Source organism: Pleurodeles waltl, chromosome 4_1 (genome assembly GCF_031143425.1).
Source record: "Pleurodeles waltl isolate 20211129_DDA chromosome 4_1, aPleWal1.hap1.20221129, whole genome shotgun sequence".
Taxonomy (NCBI): Eukaryota; Metazoa; Chordata; class Amphibia; order Caudata; family Salamandridae; genus Pleurodeles; species Pleurodeles waltl.
Window position 1 is genome coordinate 637,519,000 of NC_090442.1, and position 20,427 is coordinate 637,539,426.

Consider the following 20,427-nt stretch of genomic DNA (forward strand, 5'->3'; position numbering starts at 1 on the left):
TTCAAAGCGTGCCTGTCGCTGAGCTTTCACAGACAATTAACGGCTTGCTTGTAGTTTAATATATGTAGGTTGTATACAAAGCGTGCCTGTCGCTGAACAAATACAATCTACAGTTGAGGTCAAGCGTGCCTGTCGCTGAATAACTCCATGATGCACGTGCTGCTCAATGTATTTGAGCCCAATATCCTAAAATGGCTGCAGGTGCACTGTTTAATGTTGTTCTCTGCAGGAATTAGAGCTTGTTTATAGCACGCATGGGCGCATGGCTTGCTCCTTGCTTCAATGTCACAGTTCCTCACGCTCTCCTCACAGCTGTATCCTCACAAACAAATCCAAAGAATGCAGTAACGAAAATACAGGTATGCATGGCTGAGTGTTAATATAGATCGCGTGCAGTGCAGCAACAGTCAAAGCGTGCACAAATTTTCAAAATTGTATAGTCTTACGTGAATATCACTTTGGTAGCCTCTTAATATCCTGATATCTTCCTCCTTCAATGTTTAGTATCAGACATCGTCCTTTCTTCAGATTCCAGTAGGACATAAATCTTCAAATGACACCTTATAAATCCACACACGTGTAGGTCCTTATAGCTCCTCAGCTCTCGTCACCAGTGTTAAATAATGAGCACTCCAGGAATCCAGATACGCAAGTATTTATTGAAGTTGAGGAGCAAAGTGGTCACACAACTTTGAGTCCTGTGTTCAGCATCTAACTGCCCTTAACAATCCAAGTACACATGAAAATCAACATTCCATTGATGTCTGCTATGCAGGCATTCCATGTATCCAAGCAACATAACAGTTAGTCTTTTGAAACCACAACCAACAGAATAACCACTAGATGCCACCTCCCGCTATTTGGCATGCCATCACGTTTCCTTCTACAATGATTTACTGTGCCATAGGAACTGTAGGACTATCGCTTTTATGAAAAGGGAATAATGGGGCGCGTACTGCAGAATTACCACATGGAGTCCTCGATCTAGGTTAACAAGTTCTTTTAAACTGCTGTAGATAGTGCTGTCTTTGTAAAAGAGGCTTCCAGCAAATTAAAGTTCTCTGAACTATGGCTACAGCTAAACATTTTCACATTAAAAAAAATGTATTATGAAGTTTCATAAAAGTTGATTTATTTCAGGGTTTTTATTGAGCTCTCTATGATCCTAAGGTTTTGAAGGCTACAGAACAGCAGAAAGCCTTATAGGGTGACCCTTGCCATAGAGACAAATTCTGGCCAGAGACTAGCAAAATTCTGGACAAAAAGGGACAGTTTTACAGACAGAAATTCTGGACAAGGTTGTAGTTTGACAAGCACAACCCATATCTACAATTAGTGGCATAAAATTTGGAAAATGAGCAGTTTACAGACACATTTATGTACAATACAAGTGCTGGGTTACATTTCCTCATTTGTATAATGTAGGAGTTAAGACTCCCTCTGAGAATACGTACGCTCCCATCCACCTGCTCCGGGGACAGACCACCCACTCAAGGGTGAGAAAATCCAACCTACTCCAAAAAGGTCTGCAGGAGTTCTCCTATAAAAACTGAGAAATATAGTGCATTTTGCAGCATTTGCTTCCAAATACATCTGGCAGAATGGTCAGGTTTTACAGGTAATTTTTAAGAGGAAATCATATACCTCTTAAAACACCAGTCGCCCATTGCACACAGGATCATTGTTTCACTACAATAAAATGTCACTGATGTGTCCAAGAGAAAGCTGTGTGCAGAATAACACAGTGGTGCCAGTGATTCCATCTTTCTACACATGCACACAATCCTACCCCCTCAAATGAACATATTTGCACCACTCCAGGCAGAATCCGAGGAGGGTATCTACAGTCATTGAAGTGAAGTCACATTTAAATCAACTGCTTCTCTTGGTGAGCAGATTCAAATGCTATTGTTAGGGGTCACACACAAGTGGAGACCTAACTCTGTGTAAATTTGGAAGGACAGCAGTGCAGACCTTTGGGTCAGTGCTTAACACATTGACTAGGGTTGCCGTATTCCAATAATTATCCACTAAAAAAACTGTGTAAGCTCTGGATACTGCGAGCAGGAGAAAGGCCTAACAATGTCTTACTTGACGTGGCTGGAGACATGGTCTACTGTTTTCAGTCCTGTAGGTTTGAAGGAACCAGGTGTGAGTAAAATGCAATGATAGAGAGAAACTAAAATAGTCCTATAATAGAGGTGGTTGAGAGACTGAAAGCTCAAGCCATAGGCATGGCTCTGGCACAGTTTGAGATTTGCTTTGAACCTCAAGCCACAAACAAGCCAAGCTTTCACTGGAGGTGATGTGTCCAGGAGGCTACTGCTGCTGACGTATAACAAAGAGAAGCAGGTTCGAATCGCGGCCTTACTCAGCACACTGTAAATCCTAACAAATCTCCCTGTGCTGACAAAAAAACTGTGTCACAGTCTGTCTTGTGAGGCACTCATGCCCTTGGGTGAAGCACTTTTATGTCCTTGGACGAGGATCGCACTATGTAAAATTGCCAAAATAAAATGTAGATTTCGGGTGTCACCGGCCTCTAATCTCATCCTCCACGAATAAAGAACAAAGCATTGTCCTTTGATATTAGAAAGACATACCCATTAACTGGCTGAATTGCACAGTAAGGAGATGGAAAGTCTTGGACTCAATCCCTGCTTTCCTGCTTAAGCATAGTTTGTAATTCTAGGCAAATACTTTAGTTCACAGAGCCTCCTTTTTGTTCATGTTCACATATCAAATACATTCATTTATTATGTCCACTGTACAAAACCATTCGTGTTTGATGGAATAGACTATAGTGCTGCTCCATCTATAATACGAATCTAGGCTACATATAGGGTACACAGAACAACTAACTTGCCGCTAAGTTCACTAATAGCATTGTTATCAGGTGGGGCAGAAATGTTTCTGAGTTCATGTTTAAAAACAGTCACTTTTAGTAAATACTTCTCAATGCAGAGATATCTGAGGTACTACGGCGAATACCTTCTGTGAGAGAAAGAAATACACTTTTTGGGATTGTGTAGAAACCGTATCATTTTCTAACATGATGTATGCTGCATTATAAACAAGCCAAGTATTTTCAGGCTCAGCTCAAACACTTGCTCTTAGAGCCGGAGTGGATCTTGGCTGAGCTCTCCCTGTTAATTTGTTGGCTCTCCTACCTCTACCCCATAGACCATAAGCCATGGATACCTTTTTGTTCATAGAAAAGAAAGCAGAGGAAATGGGGAATAACTCTACACAGAGTAAAGCCAGGGTGGACATGAGGAAATAACCCAACATGCCTGACACCCAACTCTATTCACCTCTTTCTGGCAGGTGGGAGAATGCTAACAGTGGAATGAGATATGACACAGTGTCCTCTCTTGAGAAAGTTGAGGACACATTATGTCCTAAAAGAAGAATGGAATATTTTAAGGACAGAGCTCCTAAATAGTTGTCTTCTCTTGAAAAATATCCATGTGTGATTACCTTAGTTCCTATTAACACACAAACCAAAGCTATCTCCAGAACTTACAGACGCACAGCGAACGCAATACAATCTTAATGGAACCCCAAAATTCTCTGTTTTCCGTAATTCCATTTTGTTCTGTCTTCCTCTGGTTAGTCCCACCGGCTTCAGGACATTTTTCAGATTTGTGTAAGTAATAATCTGTAGCTAAAATGAGGCACGAGTGTTGCTCATGTGTGGCACACACTGCTTTGTCAGGCTACAAAGTTAAAAATTAAACGTGTTAAAAGTGAGTCCTGGTCACTCATTTGACACATATGGATATTTGTGTAACACTTACAATCAAGACAATACGAGACTTCATGTACTTTTTAATGAACTTTGGGACGACACTTAGATTCTTAACGACACAAAGCCAGTTTATTTACTGAACCATGAGAAACTTCAACAACAGCTGACACAAAGTCTTGTCTACACATGCAGTGAAGTTTGCCATTCTACAAGATAGCATTTATAACATGTTGCATTCCAGGAAGGCCTAAAGTCAACTTTGAGATCAGAAAATACAGTGCTTACCCTCCTACAACTTTATGCAGTTACCCTTCATACAAATAAGAGCTAATAACCCTACAAGCTTGAATGGTTAGAAACTCTTATTGTATCCGAATGAGTTACAATAAACAATCCCACATATGAGCTCCCATCACAAAATATGCACTCTATTGCCCACCAGTGGACCTCTGCTTCGGTTTCATCCTAGTGTCTCCCATCTCCTATCATTCCATTATGTGCCTGAGATCACAGTACATCTTCTTTGGATTAAACATTATATAAAGATAAAACCTGGCACATGAAACTCTATGAGCTGGTTTCTCATATATTCAGCAATATATACCAGTGAGCATCTTTCCCTACCATGACACTGTCTAACCACCACAATAGACCCAGGTACAACATGTGAGATGTAACAACAAGCCTTCACCATGTACCCACTACCACTCACAAACGTAACCCACTATGATAGGTCAACTCCAACCTACCTTTTTACTATCCTACCAATCCTTACTACCTCATTAACTCTTTCAAACAGCCACTGTGCCATGGGATTGTATAACAATTTCTTGCGAGGGGCAATTTCCTTTAGTCCAGAAATAAAATGTCTTTCTTGATGCAGAGCTGAAATATATTGTCTGCAAACAAATCCTTTGGAAAGCCTTCACTTTGAAACACCTCTTCCTGGATTTTGGGCTCCTCCTTCAGCATCACATCTGACACAAATTGTACCATTAAAATGAGTTTACAGAGCTTATCATACGCCGGATTTCACTTTTAATTATCGTGAATGTGTCTATGAGAGGGAATGCTATATTTTTTCCTTCTACTTCTAGGAATCACCACCGCTTTTAATGGCCGTCTACAGGTTCCCTCAGCTTTACTGCTGGTACCTTACAGTGCACAGGCCTTTCCAACTGTTACATTAGGATCCACACCTGAACATTCTTTGAATCAAACTATGGCCAAGGAAACCTTAAGAGTTATGATTAGCTCTGACTCGTGTTAGCAACTTATTATTACTGACTCATAGAGTTGCCGTAAATTGATTAATGCTTAGTAGTATGATCCTATTTCTGTGTTTCAAAAATCAAATTTTGCTATTGAAGGATGTCTCAAAACCTTTTTAACCATACTCTCCCACCCACACTACACACTATTCCAAGTCCTTTAGCTAAGTGTGTGAGGTTACCAAAGTGGAATAAATAGCAGACATGTTACTGGTGAGCACAGACGAGTCTTAGGCTGCAAGCGGCCATTACTTATGGCACTAATCAGCTCCAACCCGCCGGCATCACATTCTCTCAGTGAACAGGTTCCTCCCACGCCTGGGAAATACTTTACAAGCATGCAAGGAAGAACTGGCCAGTGCCAAGAAAACCTTGAAGCAGCAAGTAGTTTTCAGTTTTCCAGCAATCGGTCAGTAAATGAGTAAATTATCTGCTTCTGTTTGGAAAAATGCCCCAATCCCAGAGATGTTTTGTAAGTGGCGGGTGGGGTTACTGGCTAAAACCGAGCTTGATTGCATTCACCAGATATTATACATTCTGTCCCCACAGTGGCTTTTATTATTTATTTTTTTGTGTTGTTCTGTGTTTGAATATTTTTATTGGATTTAAACAGTTTAAGCCGTAAAAGGGAAACACTGACAACAGATTCGAGAATGGCTTGCAATGGTAAAACAGATAACGCAGAGTAACCATAACTATCTACGCACTACTGTAGCGCCCTTGTGATTATGTCAGAGTAGTAACAGGTGGGGGCGAAAGGAAAAGGGGGAGCTAGGGGTCTAGGAAGAGATATCAGACAGTGTTACCTTTTTACTTTTGTTACCTAACCCTTTCTTTCTATGCAAGTTACACTAAGACATGGCTTTCTTTTTCAGTTTTCACAACTTGTGCCGCTTAACTTTGGCCAATGGATGCCTTTAGATGTCAAGAGATTTACTGTTGGGTGCTATTTCCATATGTTGAAAAGAAACAAACCTGCACTGTGTTCTTTCACTGAACCGTATAACTTTCAGGCATGAAACAGTCTGTGCCATATTTTAAAGATGCTCTGACGGGGCCCATCCAGGAACAAAAGGGACAGTCTGCTCCGTTTTAGTGTTGCCAAAAATATTGCATCTAATAGCTCTTGGAATCCATGCTTCCTCCCACTTGCCATGACTTTTGACATTGTCCATGAACATCTTTGGGACTCTGCTGATAGTTCAATTGGAACATGCTGCAAGCCGACAGCAGCCCCACGAAGGAAGATGATCTCCAGACCTAAAATGTTTTTTTTAACACTGCACATCTACACGTGTCTTCCCAAAGATGCTCTTCAGTCTTTATTTTTGGTAATGTTTGTTAATGGATACATGGTTCCAGAAATTCCATGCAAGTCTGGATTTCACTGTATAATTTCGTGATTTTGTGGCATCTATTTTAACACACACACTTCAGTTCTGTCACTTTTCTCATGAACATTGCTAGAGTTCTAAAACGGTTTTCTATTAGTTCCTAGGTTGTTGGACTGAAAAGCTTCAAAAGACAGCCGTATATTCTTTATTTTACTTATGTGCCGTGTAGGTCTTTCCAGCACAACAGCTGCAAAATGACTCACCTCTGCCGCGTTCAAGCCTGGCATTGACTGATTCCAGGCTGTGGAGGCCTGACTCATGCTGGAACCTCTGATAAAAAGAGAGGGCAGAACAAGCCACGTGACCAGTGAGTCTGCCTAGCCCTTCCTACCCTAGCAGCTGAGGACCCTACTTACTCTCCCGCTTTACCCAAGCTCAGACTCACCTTCATTATTTTTGTGATCATTATATGTCCGAGCAATAGTTAACACCATAAGCCTTCAGTATGCATCGGAACTTCATTAACAACCATCCAGGTGAGCCTGCACGGCCCCATGCCCCGGAATCATCGCAAGTAAGAGAGTGAAGCTGGAGAATGAAGGTAACCTCCTGCTTCTGCAACAAGTGTGGCTATCCTGACCACACTCAGAGCAGGAATCCCACACATCTACCCCTTCATGCTCACACCTCTGTCAGTGACTAAGTGCATGCCGGCAACCCCCTCCCAGCACTCCAGACAATGGGGTGGGGCGTCCCTGGCTGCTCTGCCAAGTTTATCTTCGGAAAGAAAATTATGTTTACAAAACATGGACACAAAGCATAGTTGTCTTAAAGACTAGCGGTCGAACAGCATTTTTCCTGTATCCACTGGTTGTTTGTGTTGTCTTTCACAACGCTGAGGCGGTGAAAATCGCAAAAAACACTTTTTCACCCTTTTCAGACAATCTCATATTGGTCTTTGATAGCACTCATTCGGGAACAAATGTTTCTATCCAAGTACCACCACCAAAAATGTGTGCTCCTTTTGAAGGCCGTGCTCCCTTTCTGTAACACCCTAAGTTGTCTGCTCCAACAGCTGAAGATGAGACTCCCTGTGCTCCAATGCTGTGCGTCTCATCCTCCAAACCACAATAACACCCATTACTTCACCTCGTGTTACAACGCAAAGCACAATCGTTTAGAATCTGCTCAGCTTTACTACCTGGCACTGTGCCAACACTGACTATCGTTCAGTCGTGACACTCTACCAATATATGAGATCTGCTATTAAGACACAGCCCTTAACTAGGAAGCAAATATACATGGGAAGACCAGAAAAAGAAGACCGAGATGTTCATCGGATGTGCCGATTTCTCAGTTTGGGCCACATTGCTTTCATTGAAGTGTGCCTCCATGTCTGAGGCACTGTATAGTTTATACAATAATGGCCTCCCACGGACAGAGGAGGCCAAAATGTGTACTAAACAGCAAGGGATTCAAATGATGTGTGAGATGGGGGGGGGGGGGTATGTATGCAATGATGCACAGAGCAAGATTTCACAGTAGGAACTATAAGCCTTTGTCTAGGGGTATGATTGTCTCTGGACAACACAGAAAGGTACAAGGCATTCAATGATATAGCCTAGTGCTTTTGTGTTTATGCTGAATGGCAACTACCAAGTCAGGAGACATGAATCCCACCCAAAGTGTGGGGCAGGCACAAGGCTGTTGAAGTGCTGCTCCTAGAGCAAGCCTAAACCCAAGTCCAATAACGAGGACATTCCCTATACACTCAATATGCAGACATTTGTGCACTCGGAGTACTATTTGACATCTGCAAATCTGCAAAATCATTCAATATCTTACACTCGTGTGCTTTGTTGTCTTATATTAATGGTTATGCCACTGATGATCAGAAATAAAGGTAAAAAATCATTTGTCCTAGGAACAGCTTTTCCTAATTTGCATAGCCAATGTGTACATGTGGCAGGAACCGGACTTATCCATATGGAGGCAGAATTGCAGTTCTCCATTTTATAAGCCCTGAAACGAAGGCAAGTTGTGGAAATATTCTGAGGGTTTGTAATACTGTGCGCAAGTGGCTGCACCCTGACCTAAAAGCTCCTGACTGGGTATGGAGGGAGGAGGGGATTGGGGGTGGCCCTCCATGTACTTTGCGGGGGGGGCTCCTCAAGTTTTGTTACGCTACTATCATGTACATAAAATGATTATGGGCATCATTACGAGGTTGGTGGACTGACCGTCAGCCTGCCAGCCCCGTGGAGAGGAGGCCACCGTGGAGCTGGTGGTCTCTGCTCCAGGCCGATTACAAGGTTTCCACTGGGCTGACCGGTGGAAACCTCGGAAATCTGAAAATGTGCAGCAGCATTGGCCTCGGCTGCTCATGGAGCCAAGGCCAATGCCATCGCACAGGGCTGCTTCCAGCACCCTCGGAATGCAGACAGTGTGCATTCCGAGGGTGCTGGGCGGGGGGGGGGAGGGGCTGCCCTGCCCACAACATAGTTGTGGGCAGTGTAGGCCCCCGTGCCCTCCAGCATTGCCTTTCTGCTAGCCTTTTCATGGCAGGGTCCCCACCATGGAAAGGCTTTCGGAAACTGGACTTGTGATTAGCACAGCGACGCTGAACTCAGTGCTGCCATGGCTGATCACAACTCTGACTGCCGCCACTTGGCTGGGAACCATGTTCTGGTGTTGGCGACGGTCTGTCCGCCGTTTAATGTGGTGGTCGGACCACCAGGTGTGCGGCGGTCTGACCGCCACTGCGAGGCTGGTGGTCTCAAGGCCGCCAGCCTCATAATGAGGCCCTATGTATTCAAACTAGTAAAGTTAACGCACAGGTTTCAACTTCAGTGTCAAAGCAATTTGCCAGACGTCAAGAATAAGATCTTATTTTGATTTCTGTTCTTGACATTGAAACATATGGTATTGTTTCATTATGAACGTGAAAACTCATCATAAAAATGTGAATAGAAAAAACCTATACAAAAAAACAGACAAAAAATAAAAATAAAAGCACAAAAAACAATAAAGGTTTATATCCTAAAAATAGAGCTTAAGTAGCTGTGACCTTAGTTGCTTAATATGCAACATTTTTTCTGCACTTTACATTTGTCCCATTAAAAAATGACTGTATTTTTCAGTTATACATATGGCAGTGTCTACTGCCCACTGGGAGAAAGAGGCTTGTTTATTGCAAATGTGACATATTGAAATAGGAGAACATTAAAATGAAGCACAAAAAACAATAAAGGTTTATATCCTAAAAATAGAGCTTAAGTAGCTGTGACCTTAGTTGCTTACAACCTACAGCCCTCTGCTATTGTGCTTTCAGGGGTCTCCAACCTTTTATGTGATGAGAACATCTGATCATTGAAAGTCATTGTGAGCTGCTGAAGGCTAAACAACTTGTGCATTGTTACCAGAGACACCCCACACCCACCTTCATTGACTTTAAGCCTAATGTCAATAGAGCCGGATACAATGGTTTGAACACAATACTTTGATTAGGGGCACTATGACAGGGATGTTGTGTTCAGTAAAGGCATGGCCTTTGGGGATGTATGAATGTGTGTGTATGAATGAGATATATTGTTATGGTCGACTGAGAGCCTGCATTGTATGTACTTGTGGCACAGGACATACCTTTCGCCATACATGGCACTGTTACATAGATCAACAAAACTATTTTTTTAACCAGGAAAAATTGAAAGTGGAGAACAACGTTCAAAATATGCAACATTTTTTCTGCACTTTACATTTGTCCCATTAAAAAATGACTGTATTTTTCAGTTATACATATGGCAGTGTCTACTGCCCACTGGGAGAAAGAGGCTTGTTTATTGCAAATGTGACATATTGAAATAGGAGAACATTAAAATGAAGAGTTGACTTAATAATTAAGGTAACTTTTCATTTGAGTTTTCTCTCATTTAACAGCATTCAGAAACATAATTTTTTTGTTCTGAAGCTCCCAATACTGCGTGGGCAAGGAGTTTTACTTAAGAGATAAATACCTCAGTGCTTCACCTCTCCGCTCCAGCCAGTCTAGGTCCTAAATCTAACTGATCACTGCTCATTGTCAGGCCTTGCTTTCTGCAGCCTGATGATAATGTAAAATAAAACAAAGCCTCCTCTTAACTTTAAAGGGAAACATGTGACCCTGTGCTTAGCTACAAATAAACTCAAGGCTGGGAGCTACTCTGAAGGTGACTGGGAGCTACTGGTAGCTCGAAATCGACAGGGTGGAGATGCCTGCTCCATACAGATCTGCCAAACCCTGCATCTAGAAACATTCTGATGATTAGTTTAGGGGCCCCCATCTTGTTGTAGAGTTAAGAAGAGATTTCTGACTCTTAAGAAGCCTATAATCTTCTACTGACCTTCAACCTCATTTTGCTATGTTGAAGAAAGTTCCCCTAATGACGAGATTCTCTATCTCTACATTTCTGGAGAAACTGGAAATATCTTCCAGATTTCTTCAACTCAGTGTTTATCACTAATTAATATTTTGCCAAGTGGAAATGTATTTTTGTATGAATGGGATACGCATGAGGCCGTGTCTGCTAATCATGTTCAGTTTACCTCACTCAGAGCGGAAATCTCCAAGCAGCTGTGGCTTCCAGCGGGGACCCCATTTCCCCAACTTGCAACTGAGAGAACCGAAAGACAGACCATAAATTCCATAGAAAGATAAAAAATGAATTAAACCCGCTTGCCTACACGCATGAAAAACACAATTGTGTTTTTGTTAACTGATTTTAATATTGTGCCAGTAAAAGTACCCATCTGAATGTGCAAGTATACAGTCTTTATATGGTGCAAAAGATAACTACAGGGCTACAAGTTCAGAGGTCTCTTCGTAGAGTAGAGATACTAAATCTGTCATGGATAAAACAGATTTAGTAACTATGAATAGTAGTTCTTATATGAGCATTTCTTACACACAGAAATAAATGCATTTTAGGTCGAACCAACCAGATAGCACAAGTTGTTTGATTGCAAAATACCCATTTGTGTGGGCTTACCAAGAATTTACAGGGGCTCACAGGCCACACATTGATTACCATTGGTTGGCTTTATTGACATTCTTATTTGCTTCATTCGTATTTAGTTGCTTTACTTGTCCCAGCGTGTCCATCTTGTGTTTGTCCCTCCCCTGGAGCATAGTCTCTTTATGCTCTGTACTTGTCTGGCTTCTATTTTTCCATTGCTCACTTTTATGGAACTGCTTTTTTCTCTTTGCTTAAGCACTCCATGAGAGTGCATGTGTTTTCCAGCTCTCTCTTTTGAGTGTGTGCTTCTTCAGCTAATGCTGTGTTGCAGTCTTTACTGTGTGCTTCTCTCCTGCATCCCCCATGCTTCGTTAAGTCTAGGTCATGTGTTTCTCCCATGCATTGTTCTACCTAATGAGCTGCTTTCTTCCTCCTCCACCAACTCCATGTTGCTTCCCCCAACCCGCTCCATCGCCTCCTCTGTCTTTTTTTATCCTGTGGGTTGGGGAGTGGGGGGGGGGACCAGGAATCAAATTACTACCGGCTCTTCTACCTGAAAAAATATGCTTTTGCACTACTTTTTAATTTTTTTTGTTTTTACAGCATCCACATGATTTTGTGCATAATGAGAAACATGCTCACACAGTTTTTTTCCCTTTGATCATGCTGCACAGCTTCTTGCTGATGGTGCACAATACAGCCAAAAGGCATTGGCAAATCCAATAAGTCCAAAGGTGGGAACTGCTTAATTTGCCAATGCTTGTCTAAAATTTGTATACATGAATCTGTCGTTTTTCAAGTAATAGTGACCTCCTGTTAAGTGGCATTGTTGACAGTTAACAGACCTATTTTGCACTAGCTACATCAGAAAGCCAGAGGAACTAGTTGCAGTTCTCAGTAATTCAAATAAACTAATTTTAACTAATGCACAGTGACGTAATTACTACAAAGGCTTTCTCTGTATCCCAGTGGATTAAATATATTACAAGTCTCATGTAATTTCATTTGAAAATTGAAGTTGGGCTGTTTGATTCGTATGTCTTATTGTGTTACAAACATTTCTCTGTTCATCAGGTTAAAAAGCTAAGGATCATTGAGACAAATATGTGATTGTGTAATCAGACTGCATTATTGTTTTTTTTTAATCTGTTGACAGCAGCCCATTGGGTCATTAGAATGAGTCACAGTAATTGATTTATAATTAGGATTTATGTTTTCATTGTTATAAAACTCTTAACTGTTAAGCACACATATCGATATTAAGTGACTTGGTGAATTATAATTTACCTTAGAGAAAGGAATGTATAGCGTAAGAACATGAAAAACAGTTACTAATATTTGTAAGTGAATACGATATCAAATAAAATAAGGAATTTAGGTTTAGAAACCTGTTAAGTATCTTTGAAAGAGTTCTACTGCCATTAATGCAATCCCTGTGCTCTGCTGCCACCTAATGGTTATATGTAGTTAAATATTCGAGAAGAAGGCCCCCAAACTCTTCCCCTTAAAAAGAAAGGCAAGTCTGTGTTATATTTATTTCGCTTCGCCACCTTCGCAGGTGCCACAGTCCTCAACAGGTTTGTAGCCAAACATGAGCCTTAATTTGTGCTATAAGGCGTGCTCTTACCAGCCAGTCATGTTGAAGTCCCTGAACAGCATCATCTTTCCAAGTTCTTTGCGCTGCACCCTCCTTGGAAACTCTAAATGCGTGAACTCGTTTCCGAGCAAGTGTGGCTGCATATATGCCTAGCGTGAGGGAGAAAGGAAAACAGTTAAAAAAAAAATGAACAAATAAAAAAAGTAACAATATTTCTTCCCTATCATCTAATCAATGGTTCAAGCTTAAGTGGAATGCTGATTGCTTAGCTAAGTAAAAACTGTTAATAATAAGCAAGCAACACACACTTTGCTTTTAAGATGGTGCAGCACTGACACTTATAACAGAATGGCGGGGACGTTGAGTAACAATCTCCATTAGGGTTCTTTACAAACAACAACAAGTTGCAGGTGAAACTACAGAATAGCTGTACGATCTCATCAGTGGCGGCTTGCAGGAGGGAAAAGGGACAGAGCGTGGTGGGGACAAAAACAACAAACAAAATATAATAATAAAAAAAAAAACGTAACTTTCTTGGTACGCCGTGCCGATCCTCGACTGCAGTGCAGGCACAGGCTCCCAGCCTGCCCTGCAACCAATCCTTACGCTGCTTTCATGGTGCTGGCAACATGAAAGCAGCGTTAGGATTGGACGTAGCGCCCAACCAGGGTGCTCCAAGGCAGAGTGGAAGTCTCTGCTTGCTGTCTCCAACTCAGCAACGCAGTGCCCGAATTGCCTGGTTGGAGAGAGCCCAGTGTGCATGTGTGTTTGGTCGGCCATTGCGCACTGAGGGGAAGTGCTCCCACCCCTTTTTAAAAGAAAACAATAATAAAAACAGTTTGTTATTGTTTTCTTGTAAAAGTTTTGCAGCTGCTGCTGCTGGCGGGGGTGACTCTCCTGCCACCCCTGGATCTCATACCTCCTGTCAGGCAAATTAAATGCTTGGAACACCTCTGGGACCATATTTGCTAAAGCTGCCATGGTTAACGCTGACTAAAAAGCTACTGCGACTGTTGGCCCGGCTACAGATAAGGATTTCATATATGGGTTGGGAAAGAAACATGGCTCAAAGCGTCTGAACTGCTACTCCGTCCAATTACACAGTTTAAAATTCTGATAGGAATAGTGAAAAATGAGGCGTTTGGAAAGCCATGCTTTCAATATTGCTATCTTGTTCTCCATTTACTCCTACCCCAGCGACCAAAACTATAAAAACAATACATTAAAATAAAATGTTCGTGCCACGGGTACCAATGTCCTCCACGGGGCCCAGCGTGGCCCTCCTGTGAAAAACTGCAGTACTCCTATGGAAGCCACTGCTCAAGCTTTAACCCCATGGCAGAGTGGCACGATGCAGGCTTCACTGAGGAAGCTTGCATAGTACCATGGTACTATGGAGCTGAAGCTTGTGTCTGTAGGGGGATGGGTGCAGAGTGTGGCCAACCTTTCACTAAGCACGGCCGAAGAGGGGTGGCAGGCCACATCCAGGTTGGGAGCAAAGCAGGCCCTGCGGATAACATTTCACTGCGCAGTGGGGGAGTTGGTTGAATATGATAAAAAAAGCCAAGAAATTAATTTTAAAAAGTAAAGGTTAAGGTGACATTATCGTTGGGTATAATAATAATATCTTACCTTAGATGAAGGTTTTCACTGACAAAAACAACATCAAGGTAGGATTATAGTTAGGTACTGAAATAAGATAACCATTTAAAAAAGAAAAAAAATGACTGAAATTAATCAGTTATAGTTTACTGAAGGAACTATAACTTGCGTCCCTGCCATCCACTGTTTATTACCCCGCATATTACATCACTCATGACATAAATGAACGAGTTTATAAATTACACAGGTGCTCCTAGGAGTGTCCTGGTGCTGAATACTGATAGTACAAAGAAAAACTGTTATGCCCAAGCCACTAATCAAATGCTATGCTTTTTCTTAAAAATTGACTCACACCTCACTAAACAAAGCTCAAGTGGAAGCTGATTCCATGTCTGCACGTCCAAACAAGAGAAGGAGCGACCACCCCTTCCGATCTTGCGGATCCTTGGAACCACAGCAAGGGATGACTGAGAGGAACACGGAGCTCTTGCTGGAGAATAGTGTTGCAGTCTTTAGTGACATACTGAGGGTAGCCAAAAAAAAGCGTGGTGTGCCACAAGCAGTGCTCTTTATAGAATACTCTTCTTTACAGGCAGCCAGTGCAAAGAACGCAAATGAGGGGACATAGATATCCGACGGGAGTCTAGGAATGAGCCGAGTGGGTGCATTTTGAATGAGATGGAGTGTAGTGGTCAGATATTCCGGAAGACCCAGGTAGAAATCATTAGCGCAGTCCAACCTGGATGTAAAGAGGGCACAGGAAGAAGAAAGATACCCTTCTTTAAAGCCCAAAGCAATCCAAAACAAGTTCCCACCACCTCGGACACCTGCAGTAGAAATAATAAGAGGTTGTCAAACCTCACACCTATATTGGGCGAGGGCGCAGACGACCGTATCGGGCCAGCAATTTGGCCACCAATCAGTTTGAAAAGACCTGAACAGAAGCATGTAAGTCTTATCCATATTACACACTTGGTAGCTGACACTGCCATTTAAAGACAGCCGAAAGGCAGGGCTTAAGACAGCCGCCATCAACATCAGTCCCCTCTCAAAGGAGAGGAGAAATTGAGTGTCATTAGCGTATAATACCACCTTAAAGCCAAACAATTCCACAACTGGCGCTAACGGGGCCAAATAGACATTAAAAGGAGTTGCACTGAGGGAAGAACCCTGAGACACCCCAACAACAAAGGGCTTTGACCCAAAGGAAAAGACGGCCATCCATCCAGACTGTCCTCGATTCTCCAGGAACGATTTAATACAGTCAAGGTCTAGACCAGTTACTCCAAGAAGTTCAAGGCGCTGTAAAAGAAGAACATGCAACACTGTGCCAAACGCCGCAGAGAGATCAAATAAAATGAATGCTGTATTCCCTCCCTGCTCCAGGGTAAATTTAATGAATTCAGACACTTCAAGAAGTGCCATCTCAGAGTTGTATTTAGGGCAAAATCCAGATTGGTTTAGGATGCAGCAGTTTAATAATCTACAGATCATCCGACAACTGCTTATTTATCAGATTCTCAAGAACTTTGGCAAACACTAGGAGAGGGGAATAGGTCTAAAATTTGACAGAACGTTAGGGTCAGCGTAAGGTTTTTTTCAAGTGTGGAACCAAACTGGACTGTTTCCAGATAGAAGGAACAGTGGCAGTCAATCAGGAAGAGTTCAGAAGCCTATTCAAAACTGGATTGACCACCTCAACTGCCTTAGTCAACAGGAAGGTAGAGCAGAGATCAGCAGGAGAACCAGACTTTTCTTTCTTTCTTTTTTTTATCTTCTCTCTCTCTCACTCTCTCTCAGATTCCAAAGAACATTTTTATTTTAAATAATTTTTGCGCAGAGGGGGGTCTCAAAATGTGTTTTGCACCATATGATTTCCCATAGGAATTATATGGTCACACACGAGCAGTACCACAAATCAAAAAATAGAGTGTTCCGATTGCCAGAGAGGGCTTTTCCCCCCCCACCATCGGTCCTTTCAGTGCCGTGGGACCAGTACCAAGGGGTGTGATTGGCTAGCTACAGTATCAACAGAAATGTTATGGCTGCTATTGTAGGGACTCATGTACTCAGCCCCCGTTTACTGAGTTTTATAAAAAGATAAAGTACAAAGGGCCAGAGTACGGGCAACCTGACCCCCACGGCCCTTGTGTGGCCCCCATGTGGACCGCATCAGTACAGCAGGGCCATGCAAAAAAAAATGAAGCTTGCATTTTCTCATGGTATCTTGCAATGCTGCTGGTGCAACAGTATAGCTGGAGTACTATAAAAAAATGAAAACTGTACGGTGGGTGTCCATGGGGCATAGCATGACTGTGTGAGGTTGACTGGCTGCAGGGAGTTGGGCACAAGGGAGGTCCATACTGTGCACAGTCAAAAGGTATGCTAAGTGAGGGAGTTGGAAAAATATGATAAAAGAAATCCACCCAAAAAACAAAAGTTAAAGTGATGTTATATTAAGGATAATGATATCTTATTTTATGCTACAAAAAAAACCCAAAATTCACTGAAAATAAAGGTTAAAGTGATGTTCTAGTTAGGAAAGGTACTAAGATTTTACCTTACAACAAAAAAACCTGGAGGTTCACTCAGAAAACTAAAGGTTAAAGTGACATTGTATTTAGGCCCTTGCAATAATCTAAAAACTATTGTTTTAAAACAAAATAAACACTGAAATTCACTGGTTATAGTTTACTGAGCAAACTATAACTTGCCCACCCCCGCGATGCATGGCTTATGACCTCACATATTACATCACTCATGGCACATTAAGTGACATCCTCCTTGCAACCAAGCGCACAATTAACAAGACCAAAACATACACATAAACACCTGCACACCAGTGTGATATGTGAGACTGCACATACATCCATGCAACCAAGAACACAATAAGATAAAAACATCCATATAGCAAATGCACACCAGTGCGATATATTACCCTGCACATTCAATAGCAGCAATATGGGTCCAGTCCCAACCCTTGCTAGCAAAATTGGGAAATAACACTTCTGTAAAGGAAATGGATGCAGGGCATAGCAATGTTCATCCCTTGCACCAAAAGCATGTTGAGCAAAAAGAAGGGGTACGTCTCCTCAGAGTGAGGTAAGTAGTGGGTCAAAGCCATTTGGCTAGTGGGTACTAAGAGGGGAACTGTGCTCAGGATGTAAGCAAAGGCCACACCATGTTCAGTGCTTACTTGGCACAGATGCAATCTGTTCCTGATGGGTTGTAGAGGAAGTGCTTAGATAAATTCTGGACAGTAATAAAATTACTGAACATTTGTCAGGAAAGAGACATTTTGGTTGTTTACTGTGAAAAGAAACTAGCTACAATTAGGAAACAAACACTCCTAAAACCACTTCTGTACTGCGAGCTGGAGGCATAGCTTAATGCTTGGCTATAGAAGGGCACAGGGAGCGATAGCCCAAACCCATTTGCGCTGATTATTTTTCAGGGAAAGAAAAGCTGGTGGTCAGTGTAGAGTGTGGGTGCTGTCATGGTATGTGTAGCATACAACTCACCTGGGAGTGTATTCTGGCACAGAAGCAGGAGCTGCATGGATCCAGCCAGGGTCGGGGTTAGGTGAAGGGCCAGGTCTTTAGTTTCTAGTGGAAATTAAGAACTGAGCAGCTGTCTCTTATGTGCAAGGACAGGTTGTTCCAGGCTTAAGGAGGGAGGTTGGAGAAGGCACAACTGCTGGATCTGGTTCTAAGTATCCAGCAGCTGTGTGTAGGTAGGAGTTTAGCTGAGCGGAGGTGTCTGGTAGGTTTGTGGAAGTTTATGAGGTTGTTAAGGAAAGATAGGCCAATGTTGTGTACGGCTGAGTCTGTGTGAGTGAGGAGTTTGCAGAGTGCTCTTTTGTGGACTGGGAGCCAGTGGAGCTCTTTGAAGTGCAGGGTGATGCAAGACTGGGGTGGGAGGTTGAGGGTGAGCCTGGCGGCTGAGTTTTGTATGGTCTGAAGTCTTCTGGTCAGTTGAGTATTGACTCCAGCACAGAGTGAGTTGCCGTAGTCCAGCTTGCTGGTGGTGAGGGATTTGGTGACGGTTCTGTAAGTGTTGATGAGGAGCCATTTTGAAAATCTTCCTGAGCATCTTGAGTGTGTGGAAGGAGGAGACGGAAATTGCATTGACCTGGCTGGTCATGGCAAGTTAGTTGTCAATTACTATTCTTTGTCCTTTGTGGGGGTTTCCAGGGGGTGGGGGTGGATTGGGGAGCAGGGGTTGAGTTCGGCAGGCTACCAAGTGGAGCCCCAGAGCGAAGTGTCTTTGCTGATACTACTACTTCCATCTTGTTTACATTGAGTTTAAGTCATTCGTTTTCTGCCCGTTTCGTAACTTCAATCATGCACACAGAAAAACTGGTCTGGGTGTTTGGCATCTTATCAGAGAGGGAGAATATGAGATGGATGTCATCAGCGTAGAATATGATATTGGTTTAATGGGCGCAGATGATACTAAGGCGTGGGATTGTGTAGGTGTTGAACACAGTGAGGATGAGTGAAGATTCTTGTGAAACTCCACGGATGAGGTTGACGGCATCTGAGGTGAAGGGGGCTGGGCATACTTAAGATATGAAAAATGTAGAAATTCCATTCATCCTGCAGACATGCTTGATCAACTGAAATGCTCAGTCACAGTGTCTCTGTTTTCGTTCTCATTCCATTCTCCTTTCCAGTTTTGACCACCATAGTTCAGTGTATGTGATCATTGCTCAAGGTAGTGAGAGAAGAAGGAGTGGATTCCATGCACAAGGTCAGTGCATTCTGACAGATTAGCAAAGCAAATGCTTTAACTCCTAATGTTATGCTCAAATATGACATCACAGAGGATATCTCCTTTGACATCATCTATGAAATCATTGGTGGGAATACATATGACCACTAAAGGAAACATCTACTATCTCACAGAGCCTATAATGAATCACAGTTTTTCAAATCTGTTCGCTGTCAAGAGAAATATAACCATTCACTGTGCTTTAGCAGAGATATAAAGATGTTGACTGTGGTACTGCAACCATACAATTTTATTTTATTTATTTCATGAAAACTATTGCTCTTTAGCTTAACTGCAGCAGTCTTTATTATCAATATAATTTCTGAAGGGACTAACAGATTTTGGCAAAGGTACTGCAGCCTTACAGATGCATTCCATGTGTTTAAGATATCGATAAATTGCGAGAGCAACTTCAGCCTCCTTACTTTTCTTCATACATTATCGATGAAGATATGTAGATTCTTTTACATTTGAAAGATTAACTACAGGAGCCTTTAATGTCTCCTTACTAAGAGGGAGGACATACACGTGCTGAGTAGGCATCACAAAGACATATTCTTGCTTACAATTCACATCAGTCTGGGAAAATGGGACTTGTATTTGAGGATGGAGAAAATCAAACCATGAATTCAAGATTAGATCACATAACTGGAGGCGGAGGATGCTAAAGGAATCTGATAACAGAGTGGGTGACCTAAGATGAGAGCAGTGCTTAAGAAATAAGGGCCAGATGTAGGTAAGTAAAATTTTGCGACTTGCAAATTGCGAGTCTGACCGACTCGCAATTTGCAACTCGCAAAACCATATGCAGAAAGGTGTCTCAGACACCTTCTGCGACTCGCTATGGGGTTGCAAAGTCCCTCCTCATTAATATTAATGAGGTGGGTCGCAGTTTCCGACCCCATAGCGAGTCCATGCACTCACAGGGATGGTGGCGTGCTGGAGACAGCAGACCACCATGTCTGTGACTGCTTTTTTAATAAAGCAGTTTTTTTTCTTTTCTTTTGCAGCCCGTTTTCCTTAAAGGAAAATGAGTTGCAAAAAGAAAAACTTCCAAAACCATTTGGTTTAGTTTTTTTCAGAGTAGGCAGGACCACTGCCTGCTCTG

The 20,427-nt window shown here is 42.3% G+C and overlaps 1 protein-coding gene across 1 annotated transcript in view; it reads right to left on the minus strand.

Moving 5' to 3' along the window:
- The window catches only part of PPM1H (protein phosphatase, Mg2+/Mn2+ dependent 1H), a 726,537-nt gene that overhangs the window by 153,836 nt on the left and 552,274 nt on the right, over positions 1-20,427 (minus strand). The window contains exon 6 of the mRNA XM_069229078.1: positions 12,975-13,093. Within this exon, the coding sequence (XP_069085179.1) occupies positions 12,975-13,093 (119 nt within the window). The remainder of the gene's footprint in view (positions 1-12,974; positions 13,094-20,427) is intronic.